This window comes from Oncorhynchus nerka, linkage group LG4 (genome assembly GCF_034236695.1).
Source record: "Oncorhynchus nerka isolate Pitt River linkage group LG4, Oner_Uvic_2.0, whole genome shotgun sequence".
Taxonomy (NCBI): domain Eukaryota; kingdom Metazoa; phylum Chordata; class Actinopteri; order Salmoniformes; family Salmonidae; genus Oncorhynchus; species Oncorhynchus nerka.
In genome coordinates, this window is record NC_088399.1 from 25,710,050 (window position 1) to 25,723,792 (window position 13,743).

General features: G+C 45.8%; 1 protein-coding gene across 1 annotated transcript; it reads left to right on the top strand.

The window, feature by feature from the left end:
• The first annotated feature begins 291 nt into the window (after positions 1 to 291).
• Positions 292 to 5,489, top strand: LOC135570948 (astacin-like metalloprotease toxin 5). The gene is made up of 11 exons (XM_065016769.1): positions 292 to 498; positions 649 to 713; positions 883 to 940; positions 1,087 to 1,155; positions 1,282 to 1,331; positions 3,170 to 3,251; positions 3,344 to 3,458; positions 3,611 to 3,783; positions 4,660 to 4,741; positions 5,016 to 5,137; positions 5,247 to 5,489. Exons 1-11 carry the CDS (start codon positions 465 to 467, stop codon positions 5,249 to 5,251), a joined length of 855 nt encoding a protein of 284 aa, XP_064872841.1. The 5' UTR covers positions 292 to 464; the 3' UTR covers positions 5,252 to 5,489.
• Positions 5,490 to 13,743: the final 8,254 nt, after the last annotated feature.

Here is a 13,743-nt window from a genome sequence, read left to right on the forward strand (position 1 = left end):
CTTCGGATCTGATGCAATCAATGTTGGAGTGTAACCTACCATGTCTGTTCATATACATTTAAAAAAAAATCCTGCTTTTACTTTATGACAATTGAATCATTTTTCCACCACTGTACATAAGTGCAATTAAAACCAAGTAATTTAAAACTAAGGTACGAAGAGTTTCCCAGTTCCGAGTAGCACTTGAACACGGCATATCACTGCCACGTTTTTACTGTTTAACAGCGAGGCACATTCTTCTTCTTCCTTAGGTCGAAATGGCAGGAAATTGAGTCGAGAGACACTTAGCGCCATATGTTGTTGAGGTTGAGAACTTAAAAGCAAGTGACCACACCAGCACCTGTTACTTTGTGATTGCTGCCCCACCCACTCTTTGACTGGAAAGAGAGCAAGTGTGTGAATTTGTTTGTGCCCTTTCTTTGGTTCTTTTCTCCCAAATCCTGGGGGACGATCATCGTTGCAACATGGTTTGGCTTTTGATTCTCTGGGTTGTCCAAGGTAGGACCAGTAATTTTGTTGTTGTGACGTCCTACTTTTGAGTGTTTTCCAATTGAGGTACTGTAGGCCAGGCCAATTTCACAGAGGCCAATTGGTTGACCATGTTATTATTATGTCACATGTAATATGTTTCCCTTGTGTGTGTTTCAGTGGGCAGTGTTCCCATAGCCAATTTCACAAATGCTACTACTTCAAATGCTACTTTCCCTGCCACAGGTAGGCAGGCCTGCATTGGGGACCAGTCATTTCGTTAGGTGATAGTCTGAAAGCTAGGCCTCTTTCCTGTTTTTCACTTTTTTATTTAATGTATGCCAGCCGTACTGCAAAACTATGTTATTGTACTGTTCTGCTTAGTAATGTTTTTATTTCTTCTTCTGTGTTTCCGTGGACAACTCTACAAACCCCATCAACAATTCTACAAATGTGACTTTCTCTGCCACAGGTAGGCCTATACTGTGATTATCAAGTCAGTCTCTTGGGGTGATGGGGCCCAAAGAAACAACTCAATCTGTTGTCTTCAAGTTTATGCCTTATCTATCAATAAACAATGATATATTATAAATGTAGTTTGTTGACAATTCCCTTCAGGTTCTACTGCCTCGACGGGGCCACGTCGCAGACAAAATGATTGGTATAAAACACCTGAAACCAGAGAAGGTAACGCATTCATTAGATGAAGCGTGCAATCCTGGACCTCTATCATGAGGTCTGGACTTTAATGGTACTGGAGGTAGTGACGTGTAACCAGTACATGTTGTTTCAGACCCTCTCTCTCTGTTACAGAGGACTTACAGTTCGACCTTGCTATCATGGAGGGAGACATTCTGGTTTCGGTGAGTCTATGATCCCTGCTTTCTCTCCTGTTACTTGCGTCTTTTAGGCTGATGAATCCGATTGATACCACCTTCTGGTATACACAGCCTGAAGCTAATGACTGCAAAATAATTCAAGCCAGATTGTTGACTAGAAGTACATTTGAACTTGCTCTACCGGTTGGTTGTCCATGGTGTTGGTCCTTCAGATGGTCACAATTTGAGACCCAAAATATCCACAGGAAAATACACAACGCCGGCATACTAATAAGTGATAGAAATTTCAACTTCAGTACCGCCACTCTAAAAAGTTGTATTAACAGTACATTCCTGTGGATATTTTGACCATCTGAAGGATCAACACCACGGACCACCAGTAGAGTAAGTTTCAATGTCATTTTATTTAACATTCTGGCTTGTAGAGAGAACTGAAATGATTTTGCAATCATTAGTTTCAGTCTGTATACCAGAAGGTGGTAAGTGCCTTCCCGAAAGCATTCATACCCCTTGACCTATTTCACTTTTTTTTTGTGACAGCCTGAATTCAAAACGGATGAAATAAAAATTCTAACCAGTCTACACAAAATACCCCATAATGACAGTGAAAATATTTTGGGAAATATTTGCGTGATTATTGAAAATGAAACCATTTTCAGGTCTTGCTGTAGATTTGTCAAAACTGTAACTCGGCCACTCTGGAACATTCTGTCTTGGTAAACGACTCCAGTGCAGATTTGCCCTTGTGTTTTAGGTTATTGTTCTGCTGAAAGGTGAATTATTTTCCCAGTGTCTGGTGGAAAGCAGACGATACCAGGATTTTCTCTAGGATCTTGCTTGTGTTTAGCTCATTCTGTCTTTTTTCGTTTTTATCCTGAAACTTCCCCAGTCCGCAATGATAAGCATACCCATAACATGATGCAACCACCACTGCTTGAAAATATGAAGTGGTACTCAATAATCTATTGGATTAGCCTCTCATTACACTCTGTATTCAAGACAAAAAGATAATTGCTTTGACATTTTTGCACTATTACTTTAGTGCCTTGATGCATGTTTTGGAATTGTATTCTATACAGGCTTCCTTTTCACTGTCAATCAGGTTAGTATTGTAGAGTAACTACAATGTTGTTCCATTCTCAGTTTTCTCCTATCACAGCCATTAAAGTCACCATTGGGCTCGTGGTGAAATCCCTGAGCGGTTTCCTTCTTCTCCGGCAACTGACTCAGGAAAGATACCTGTGTGTTTGTAGGGACTGGGTGATTAGATTAGGAACACCTAGTATTGAGTTGCACCCCCCTTTGCCCTCAGAAAAGCCTCAATTCGTCAGGGCATGGACTCTACAAGATGTCGAGCGTTCCACAGGAATGCTGGCCCCATGATTTCCCCAATGCTTCCCATCGTTGTGCCCAGTTGGCTGGTAGTGGATCTCTAATCCGAAATGGCTCGTTCCATCTCATCCCACAGATGCTTAATTGGATTGAGATCTGGTGACTGGGCAGGCCACTGCATTAAGCTGAATTCACTGTCATGTTTGTGGAACCATTCCTGGCCTTGTGGCATGGGGCATTATCCTGCTGAAAAAATCCCTTCACAGATGGATACACTACTGCCATGAAGGGATGCACCTGGTTTTCAATTATGTTCAGATATCCTGTGGCGTTCAAACGTTGCTCTACTTTTATCATGTGTGCCGTGAACGTGTCACACTGCCTCTCACCAGCCTGCAATGTTGCCTCACGGCATGATGGATGCATGTGGTTTTCTCTATACCCTAGTCCTCCCATCAGCGTGAAATTGCAAAAACGGGATTCATCAGACCAGATGACAGATTTTTAAGACTAGGTGTTTTGTTCTACAGGAAGACCGATTAGCTGTGAAGTCACTTTGGCCGGAGAATGAAGGAGTCACTTCTATCCCCTACAAGATCAACGGTGATCTGGGTGAGTGTCGAATACAGTAGGAGAGATGAGCACTAACACTAGATGATTTCTAATACAGTGAGAATGATATGCATTGTCTCTGATCCCCACAGTGGACAGAAAGGAAACTATGCTAGCAGCGTTCAAGATGATTTCAGACCAGACGTGTATCCTCTTCCACGAATACACCAATGAGATTAACTACATAGAGTTCATCTCTGGGACAGGGTGAGTCCAAAATGGTCACATTAACACACTCTCCTTCCCAGCAGTTTACAGTTAACTCACAACCGCTCCTTCATTTCCCTTTATTTTTCTCTCTTCCTGTCATATCCACTCTTTCTCCCCCCCTTCTCTCACCTTTCTTCCCTTAACTCTAGCTGTGCGTCGTATGTAGGTTTTCAGGGCGGGGCCCAGCCTCTGTACTTCGGTAGAGCCTGTAACGTGGGGAACCTGTGTCATGAGCTGATGCATGCCCTGGGCCTGCACCACGAGCACACACGGCCAGACCGTGACCAATACATCACCATACAGTGGGACAACGTGGTCTCAGGTAACTCACACCAACACATGCTAAACCACCTCACGGGCATTGTATGTGGACCAGGGGCAGGGCTGGTCAATTTGTCCCATGAAGAGCTGCAGTGTGCAGGCATTTGTACCAGCCCAACACTAGCACACCTTGTTGAGCTTTTTGTAGTCTGGAGTGAAGACCGTATAGAATAACTATTGACATTAGGTACTGCTAAAGCAGCAGCTGCTCTTCCTGGGGTCCAGACACCATGAAAACCTACATAACAAAAATAGACAGTACACCACAAGGACAGAACAACAGGCGTTCATATATAAATGTTCCATTTATCATGTACTCATTACTGCAGCCATTAATTTCCCCATACATTGCAACCCTGTTCTCTACTGTTAAAATAGCTTTGTCTAAGCAGGTCCTGATAGCCTAATATCATAGTAACCTTGAATCCTGATATCCTAATCTCACAGCACCAGCTCTATAACCATCAGTGTTCTTCAGTTTGAAACCAATACTATGTATTTCATAGACTAATTTCCAATTATGTGGAATATAACTGAATTCGTTAACTCCTGCGAATTTCCCCTGGTGTGAACGCAGCAACCTTGTTCGCTAAATTCCCCTTACATGAATAGCACCACATTGTCATCTACAGTTGCCACCCGTAATGGGTATCCTGGGATAACATGTAAGCTCTTGAACTTGAAGGCCACCCGCTACGGGTTTCCTTAGGTAAGATGCAATAGTCATGCCTTGAATCGTGTAGAGTTTCCTCCTGCTAGAGGTTCAACTTAATGGTTTCCATCTCAACAACTTGTCTAGATTTCCACTTTCATTCCCCTATATCACAATCACACCCAGCAGTGTCCACCAGTCACGTCTGCCTCTTTTAACTTCCAGGAAAAGAAGATAACTTTAAGGTGAAGGAAGGAGACACTCAGGATCTGGCCTATGACTACGACTCCATAATGCACTACGGAACGTCAGTCACACTCCTCTCCTCCTTCTTCCCAATGAAGTCTCAATTTTCCTCGCCTTGTTTTTAAACTGCTAGCAATAAGTAAAGATGAGTTGTACAGTATCCAGCTCCAGTAACCTTTCTCTGTGTCCCAAATGGCTCCCTATTTAAGTCACGACTTTTTACCTGGGCTCTGGTCAAACTAGGTGCACTATATTGGGAATAGGGTGACATTGTGATGCAGTCCTTGTTAAAGTAGCATTTCCTCAAATCCCCATTGTTGGGTTTCTCCTGGCAGTTATTACTTCTCATCAAACCAGAACCCCACTATTGACTCCAAGAAGAGTGGAGTCCAGATTGGACAGAGAAATCACCTGAGCCCCCTGGACATAGCACGCCTTAACAAACTCTATCAATGTGGTAAAGACGTGTGCACACAGACAGGAAAAATATCAGAATTGGGCTGCCTTTGTAAATGTAGTTATTATCACACTGTATTCTAACCATGTTCCTGTCCTGTCTTTCCCAGAATAACAATGCACAGTTTAGCATTTATTACACCATCGAAGAAGATTCCAACACCACTGCTGCCGACTGATTCCAACACACATGGCACTGACATCCTAACTTCTCTTCACAACAATGAATAAGTTGGACAAGTCCCTTAAAGCTTTCTGATGTATTATACGTGTGGCTGGCTGCAGGCAGTGGTTTTATTTCTCCTGTGTACTCTTGCTGCCTTGAATTAGGCCTATACCACTGCACTTGTCTTGAAATAAATAAAATGACCTAGACTGAAAAGAATCCACTGTGTGATGTTGCTTGCAGTGTTCTATTTCATTCTAGAATGGACCTTCTCAGCTATGCTCATCATACGTCCCAGGGTGGGATCAGAGAGGAAGTAGATGTAGTGTACCAGGAGAGACTTAAATTAATGGTTGTTTATACCTTGAACTTGGCCGACTAGCTAGGCAACAAATTATTTAAACGATGACGCTGTAACTCAGGACTTACACAGCAGGGCTCATAGATTCACCAAAATCTGAATGTTGCCCTCTAGGAAGGTGTAGTACGAAACCGGTTTGAGGAGTTGGCGAGGTAACTTTGGTGAGCTCAACTCAGGATAACCGGTAGCATTAAAAGTGGCTCACCTTTTAGCAAGGAATATATTTGTTTTTTTAACTTGGCAAGTGAGTTAAGAATAAATTCTTATTTACAATGACGGCCAAACCTGGATGACCCTGGGCCAATTGTGAGCCGCCCTATGGGACTCCCAATCACGGCCGAATGTGATGCAGCCTGGATTCAAACCAGGGACTGTGGTGTCGCCTCTTGCACGGAGATGCAGTGCTTTAAACCTCTGCGCCACTCGGGAGGCCAATATAAACGTAACTTCAAAGAATTTACTGAGTTAGTCCATATAAGGAAGTCAGTCAATTGAAATGAATTCATTAGTCCCTAATCTATGGATTTCGCATGACAGTGCAAGGGTGCAGCCATGGGGTGGGCCTTGGAGGGCTCTTGCAGCCAGGCCCGGCCAGGCCAATCAGAATGAGTTCGTCCCCACAAAAGGGGCAATATTAGATGGAAATAGTAGCCAGCGGGGTTACAACTTCTCTGAAACGATGTTTGAGGCAGCTTATGGTAAAGAAATGAACATTCAATTCTCTAGCAACTGCTCTGGTGGGCCTTCCTGCAGTCAGCATGCCAATTGCACACTCCTCAACTTGAGACATCTGTGCCTTTGTGGCTTTTTATTGTCCCCAGCATAAGGTGCACCTGTGTAATGACCATGCTATTTCAGTTTCTTGATATGCCACACCTGTCAGGTGGAAGGATTATCTTGGCAAAGGAGAAATCCTCACACTAACAGCAATGTAAACAAATGTGTGCACAAAAGATGGCAAAGTACTTAAGTAAAAATAATTTAAAGTACTACTAAAGTCATTTTTGGGGGTATCTGTACTTTACTATTTATATTTTTGACAGTTGACTTTTCCTCCACTACATTTCTAAAGAAAATATGTACTTTTTACACCCGTACAATTTCCCTGACACCAAGAAGTACTTATTTAGAATGTTCATGCAGGAAAGCATTATGGTCCGATTCAAGCGCCTATCAATATGTATATTGTCATAAGTTGTCATACTCTTTTTTTATTTCACCTTTATTTAACCAGGTAGGCTTGTTGAGAACAAGTTCTCGTTTGCAAATGCGACTTGGCTAAGATAAAGCATAGCAATTCAACACATAACAACACAGAGTTACACATGGAATAAACAAAACATACAGTCAATAATACATTAGAAAAACTAAAAGTCTGTATACAGTGAGTGCAAATGAGGTAAGACAAGGGAGTTAAGGCAATAAATAGGCCATGGTGGCGAAGTAATTACAATATGGCAATTAAAAACTGGAATGGTAGATGTGCAGAAGATGAATGTGGAAGTCGAGATACTGGGGTGTAAAGGAGCAAAAAAATACAGCATGGGGATGAGGTAGATAGATAGTCTGTTTACAGATGGGCTATGTACAGGTGCAGTGATCTGTGAGCTGCTCTGACAGCTGGTGTTTAAAGCTAGTGAGGGAGATATGAGTCTCCAGCTTCAGTGATTTTTGCAGTTCGTTCCAGTCATTGGCAGCAGAGAACTGCAAGGAAAGGCGACCATAGGAGGAATTGGCTTTGGGGGTGACCAGTGAGATATACCTGCTGGAGCGCGTGCTACGAGTGAGTGCTGCTATGGTGACCAGTGAGCTGAGATAAGGCGGGCCTTTACCTAGCAGAGACTTGTAGATGACCTGTAGCCAGTGGGTTTGGCGACGAGTATGAAGCGAGGGCCAACCAACGAGAGCGTACAGGTCGAAGCGGTGGGTAGTTGTTAAAGGAATTTCATTCCTATATGTTCATCAACCAATTCAATTAAAACACTGCACATTTCTAAGAATTTGTAAGATACTTATTTGCATAAAATGGACAGAAACCAGTCTCAAAATCAATCAATAGCGTTTATTCTCGAGAGTACTACATATAAATCATGTACATTAGTTTATATACCTCCTATTTTGTCATAAACGCTCAAGGTACTAAAAGATATCATAACCGCCATCGATAAAAGACAGTACTGTGCAGCCGTCTTCATCGACCTTGCCAAGGCTTTCGACTCTGTCAATCACCATATTCTTATCGGCACACTCAGTAGCCTCGGTTTTTCTGATGACTGCCTTGCCTGGTTCACCAACTACTTTGCAGACCGAGTTCAGTGTGTCAAATCGGAGGTTATGCTGTCCGGTCCACAGGGTTCAATTATCGGGCCGACTCTTTTCTCTGTATATATCAATGATGTTGCTCTTGCTGCGGGCGATTCCCTGATCCACCTCTACGCAGACGACACCATTCTGTATACTTCCGGCCCGTCCTTGGACACTGTGCTATCTAACCTCCAAACGAGCTTCAATGCCATACAACACTCCTTCCGTGGCCTCCAACTGCTCTTAAACGCTAGTAAAACCAAATGCATGCTTTTCAACCGTTCGCTGCCTGCACCCGCACGCCCGACTAGCATCACCACCCTGGATGGCTCCGACCTAGAATATGTGGACATCTATCAGTACCTAGGTGTCTGGCTAGACTGTATACTCTCCTTCCAGACTCATATCAAACATCTCCAATCTAAAATCAAATCTAGAGTCGGCTTTCTATTCCGCAACAAAGCCTCCTTCACTCACGCCGCCAAACTTACCCTAGTAAAACTGACTATCCTACCGATCCTCAACTTCGGCGATGTCATCTACAAAATAGCTTCCAATACTCTACTCAGCAAACTGGATGCAGTTTATCACAGTGCCAACCGTTTTGTTACTAAAGCACCTTATACCACCCACCACTGCGACCTGTATGCTCTAACCGGCTGGCCCTCGCTACATATTCGTCGCCAGACCCACTGGCTCCAGGTCATCAACAAGTCCATGCTATGTAAAGCTCCGCCTTATCTCAGTTCACTGGTCACGATGGCAACACCCACCCGTAGCACGCGCTCCAGCAGGTGTATCTCACTGATCATCCCTAAAGCCAACACCTCATTTGGAGGTGAAGTTTGAAGTTGGAGACTTTTATCTCCCTCACCAACTTCAAACATCTGCTATCTGAGCAGGTAACCGATCGCTGCAGCTGTACATAGTCTATCGGTAAATAGCCCACCCAATTTTACCTACCCCATCCCCATACTGTTTATATTTATGTACTTTTCTGCTCTTTTGCACACCAATATCTCTACCTGTACATGACCATCTGATCATTTATCACTCCAGTGTTAATCTGCTAAATTTTAATTATTCACCTACCTCCTCGTGCCTTTTGAACACAATGTATATAGACTCTCTTTTTTGTCTACTGTGTTATTGACTTGTTAATTGTTTACTCCATGTGTAACTCTGTGTTGTCTGTTCACACTGCTATGCTTTATCTTGGCCAGGTCGCAGTTGCAAATGAGAACTTGTTCTCAACTAGCCTACCTGGTTAAATAAAGGTGAAATAAAAAATAAAGTATGACAACTTATGACAATATACATATTGATAGGTAACTTGATAGGTGCTTGAATCGGACCATAATAAATCAATAAAAAATAAAAAATAACAAAAAAATGTCTCTCCTCCTCTCAGATACAATGGCAATATACACTGCTCAAAAGAATAAAGGGAACACTTAAACAACACAATGTAACTCCAAGTCAATCACACTACTGTGAAATCAAACTGTCCACTTAGGAAGCAACACTGATTGACAATAAATTTCACATGCTGTTGTGCAAATGAAATAGACAACAGGTGGAAATTATAGGCAATTAGCAAGACACCCCCAATAAAGGAGTGGTTCTGCAGGTGGTGACCACAGACCCCTTCTCAGTTCCTATGCTCCCTGGCTGATGTTTTGGTCACTTTTGAATGCTGGCGGTGCTTTCACTCTAGTGGTAGCATGAGACGGAGTCTAAAACCCACACAAGTGGCTCAGGTAGTGCAGCTCATCCAGGATGGCACATCAATACGAGCTGTGGCCAGAAGGTTTGCTGTGTCTGTCAGCGTAGTGTCCAGAGCATGGAGGCGCTACCAGGAGACAGGCCAGTACATCAGGAGACGTGGAGGAGGCCGTAGGAGGGCAACAACCCAGCAGCAGGACCGCTACCTCCGCCTTTGTGCAAGGAGGAGCAGGAGGAGCACTGCCAGAGCCCTGCAAAATGACCGCCAGCAGGCCACAAATGTGCATGTGTCTGCTCAAACGGTCAGAAACAGACTCCATGAGGGTGGTATGAGGGCCTGACGTCCACAGGTGGGGGTTCTGCTTACAGCCCAACACCGTGCAGGACGTTTGGCATTTGCCAGAGAACACCAAGATTGGCAAATTCGCCACTGGCGCCCTGTGCTCTTCACAGATGAAAGCAGGGTCACACTGAGCACGTGACAGACGTGACAGTCTGGAAATGCCGTGGAGAACGTTCTGCTGCCTGCAACATCCTCCAGCATGACCGGTTTGGCGGTGGATCAGTCATGGTGTGGGGTGGTATTTCTTTGGGGGGCCGCACAGCCCTCCGTGTGCTCGCCAGAGGTAGCCTGACTGCCATTAGGTACCGAGATGAGATCCTCAGACCCCTTGTGAGACCATATGCTGGTGCGGTTGGCCCTGGGTTCCTCCTAATGCAAGACAATGCTAGACCTCATGTGGCTGGAGTGTGTCAGCAGTTCCTGCAAGAGGAAGGCATTGATGGTATGGACTGGCCCGCCCGTTCCCCAGACCTGAATCCAAATGAGCACATCTGGGACATCATGTCTCGCTCCATCCACCAATGCCATGTTGCACCACAGACTATCCAGGAGTTGGCGGATGCTTTAGTCCAGGTTTGGGAGGAGATCCCTCAGGAGACCATCCACCACCTCATCAGGAGCATGCCCAGGCGTTGTAGGGAGGTCATACAGGCACGTGGAGGCCACACACACACTACTGAGCCTCATTTTGACTTGTTTTAAGGACATTACATCAAAGTTGGATCAGCCTGTAGTGTGGTTTTCCACTTTAATTTTGAGTGTGACTCCAAATTCCATGGGTTGATAAATTTGATATCTATTGATCATTTTTGTGTGATTTTGTTGTCAGCACATTCAACTATGTAAAGAAAAAAAGTATTTAGTAAGAATATTTCATTCCTTCAGATCTAGGAAGTGTTATTTTAGTGTTCCCTTTATTTATTTTAGCAGTGTAGTTCACAAGCCTTCCCACATTGTCTGCCACCATTCCGGTCGCATTCCGCTTCGCTCCACAGGTAGTATCATATTTTCATTTCATTTCATTACAGTCCCAACGGTGTGATTTGTTTGATCGTAGCTAGCTACATAGCTAGCTACATATCCGTCTTTGTTTCAAAGATAATTGTGTAGTCTAGAGCGATTTTCTAGGTTAGCTAGCCAGCTATTGTCGTTCTCCTAACGCAACGTAACGTAACCAACACGGCTAGCTAGCCAGCTTGCCCCCGAAAAGCAGCATTGTAGAAACTTCACACTCAACGGAACGACTTGATTAGGGTAGTGTCAACAACGCAGCTAGCCTACCTCAGCAGTACTGTATCATTTTAATCATTTTAGTCAATTAGATTCTTGCTACGTAAGCTTAACTTTCTGAACATTCGAGACATGTAGTCCACTTGTCATTCCAATCTCCTCTGCATCAGCGTAGCCTCTTCTCTAGGCTGTCAACTATGTGTCTGTCTATCCCTGTTCTCTCCTCTCTGCACAGACCATACAAACGCTCCACACCGCATGGCCGCGGCCACCCTAATCTGGTGGTCCCAGCGCGCACGACCCACGTGGAGTTCCAGGTCTCCGGTAGCCTCTGGAACTGCCGATCTGCGGCCAACAAGGCAGAGTTCATCTCAGCCTATGCCTCCCTCCAGTCCCTCGACTTCTTGGCTCTGACGGAAACATGGATCACCACAGACAACACCGCTACTCCTACTGCTCTCTCTTCGTCCGCCCGCGTGCTCTCGCACACCCCGAGAGCTTCTGGTCAGCGGGGTGGTGGTACCGGGATCCTCATCTCTCCCAAGTGGTCATTCTCTCTTTCTCCCCTTACCCATCTGTCTATCGCCTCCTTTGAATTCCATGCTGTCACAGTTACCAGCCCTTTCAAGCTTAACATCCTTATCATTTATCGCAGCCGAGCGGAAATGGAGGAAAACTCGCCTCCCTGCGGACCTGGCATCCTTTCACTCCCTCCTCTCTACATTTTCCTCCTCTGTCTCTGCTGCTAAAGCCACTTTCTACCACTCTAAATTCCAAGCATCTGCCTCTAACCCTAGGAAGCTCTTTGCCACCTTCTCCTCCCTCTTGAATCCTCCTCCCCCTCCCCCCCCTCCTCCCTCTCTGCAGATGACTTCGTCAACCATTTTGAAAAGAAGGTCGACGACATCCGATCCTCGTTTGCTAAGTCAAACGACACCGCTGGTTCTGCTCACACTGCCCTACCCTGTGCTCTGACCTCTTTCTCCCCTCTCTCTCCAGATGACATCTCGCGTCTTGTGACGGCCGGCCGCCCATCAACCTGCCCGCTTGACCCTATCCCCTCCTCTCTTCTCCAGACCATCTCCGGTGACCTTCTCCCTTACCTCACCTCGCTCATCAACTCATCCCTGACCGCTGGCTACGTCCCTCCCGTCTTCAAGAGAGCGAGAGTTGCACCCCTTCTGAAAAAACCTACACTCGATCCCTCCGATGTCAACAACTACAGACCAGTATCCCTTCTTTCTTTTCTCTCCAAAACTCTTGAACGTGCCGTCCTTGGCCAGCTCTCCCGCTATCTCTCTCAGAATGACCTTCTTGATCCAAATCAGTCAGGTTTCAAGACTAGTCATTCAACTGAGACTGCTCTTCTCTGTATCACGGAGGCGCTCCGCACTGCTAAAGCTAACTCTCTCTCCTCTGCTCTCATCCTTCTAGACCTATCAGCTGCCTTCGATACTGTGAACCATCAGATCCTCCTCTCCACCCTCTCCGAGTTGGGCATCTCCGGCGCGGCCCACGCTTGATTGCGTCCTACCTGACAGGTCGCTCCTACCAGGTGGCGTGGCGAGAATCCGTCTCCTCACCACGTGCTCTCACCACTGGTGTCCCCCAGGGCTCTGTTCTAGGCCCTCTCCTATTCTCGCTATACACCAAGTCACTTGGCTCTGTCATAACCTCACATGGTCTCTCCTATCATTGCTATGCAGACGACACACAATTAATCTTCTCCTTTCCCCCTTCTGACGACCAGGTGGCGAATCGCATCTCTGCATGTCTGGCAGACATATCAGTGTGGATGACGGATCATCACCTCAAGCTGAACCTCGGCAAGACGGAGCTGCTCTTCCTCCCGGGGAAGGACTGCCCGTTCCATGATCTCGCCATCACGGTTGACAACTCCATTGTGTCCTCGTCCCAGAGCGCTAAGAACCTTGGCGTGATCCTGGACAACACCCTGTCGTTCTCAAATAACATCAAGGCGGTGGCCCGTTCCTGTAGGTTCATGCTCTACAACATCCGCAGAGTACGACCCTGCCTCACACAGGAAGCGGCGCAGGTCCTAATCCAGGCACTTGTCATCTCCCGTCTGGATTACTGCAACTCGCTGTTGGCTGGGCTCCCTGCCTGTGCCATTAAACCCCTACAACTCATCCAGAACGCCGCAGCCCGTCTGGTGTTCAACCTTCCCAAGTTCTCTCACGTCACCCCGCTCCTCCGCTCTCTCCACTGGCTTCCAGTTGAAGCTCGCATCCGCTACAAGACCATGGTGCTTGCCTACGGAGCTGTGAGGGGAACGGCACCTCAGTACCTCCAGGCTCTGATCAGGCCCTACACCCAAACAAGGGCACTGCGTTCATCCACCTCTGGCCTGCTCGCCTCCCTACCACTGAGGAAGTACAGTTCCCGCTCAGCCCAGTCAAAACTGTTCGCTGCTCTGGCCCCCCAATGGTGGAACAAACTCCCTCACGACGCCAGGAC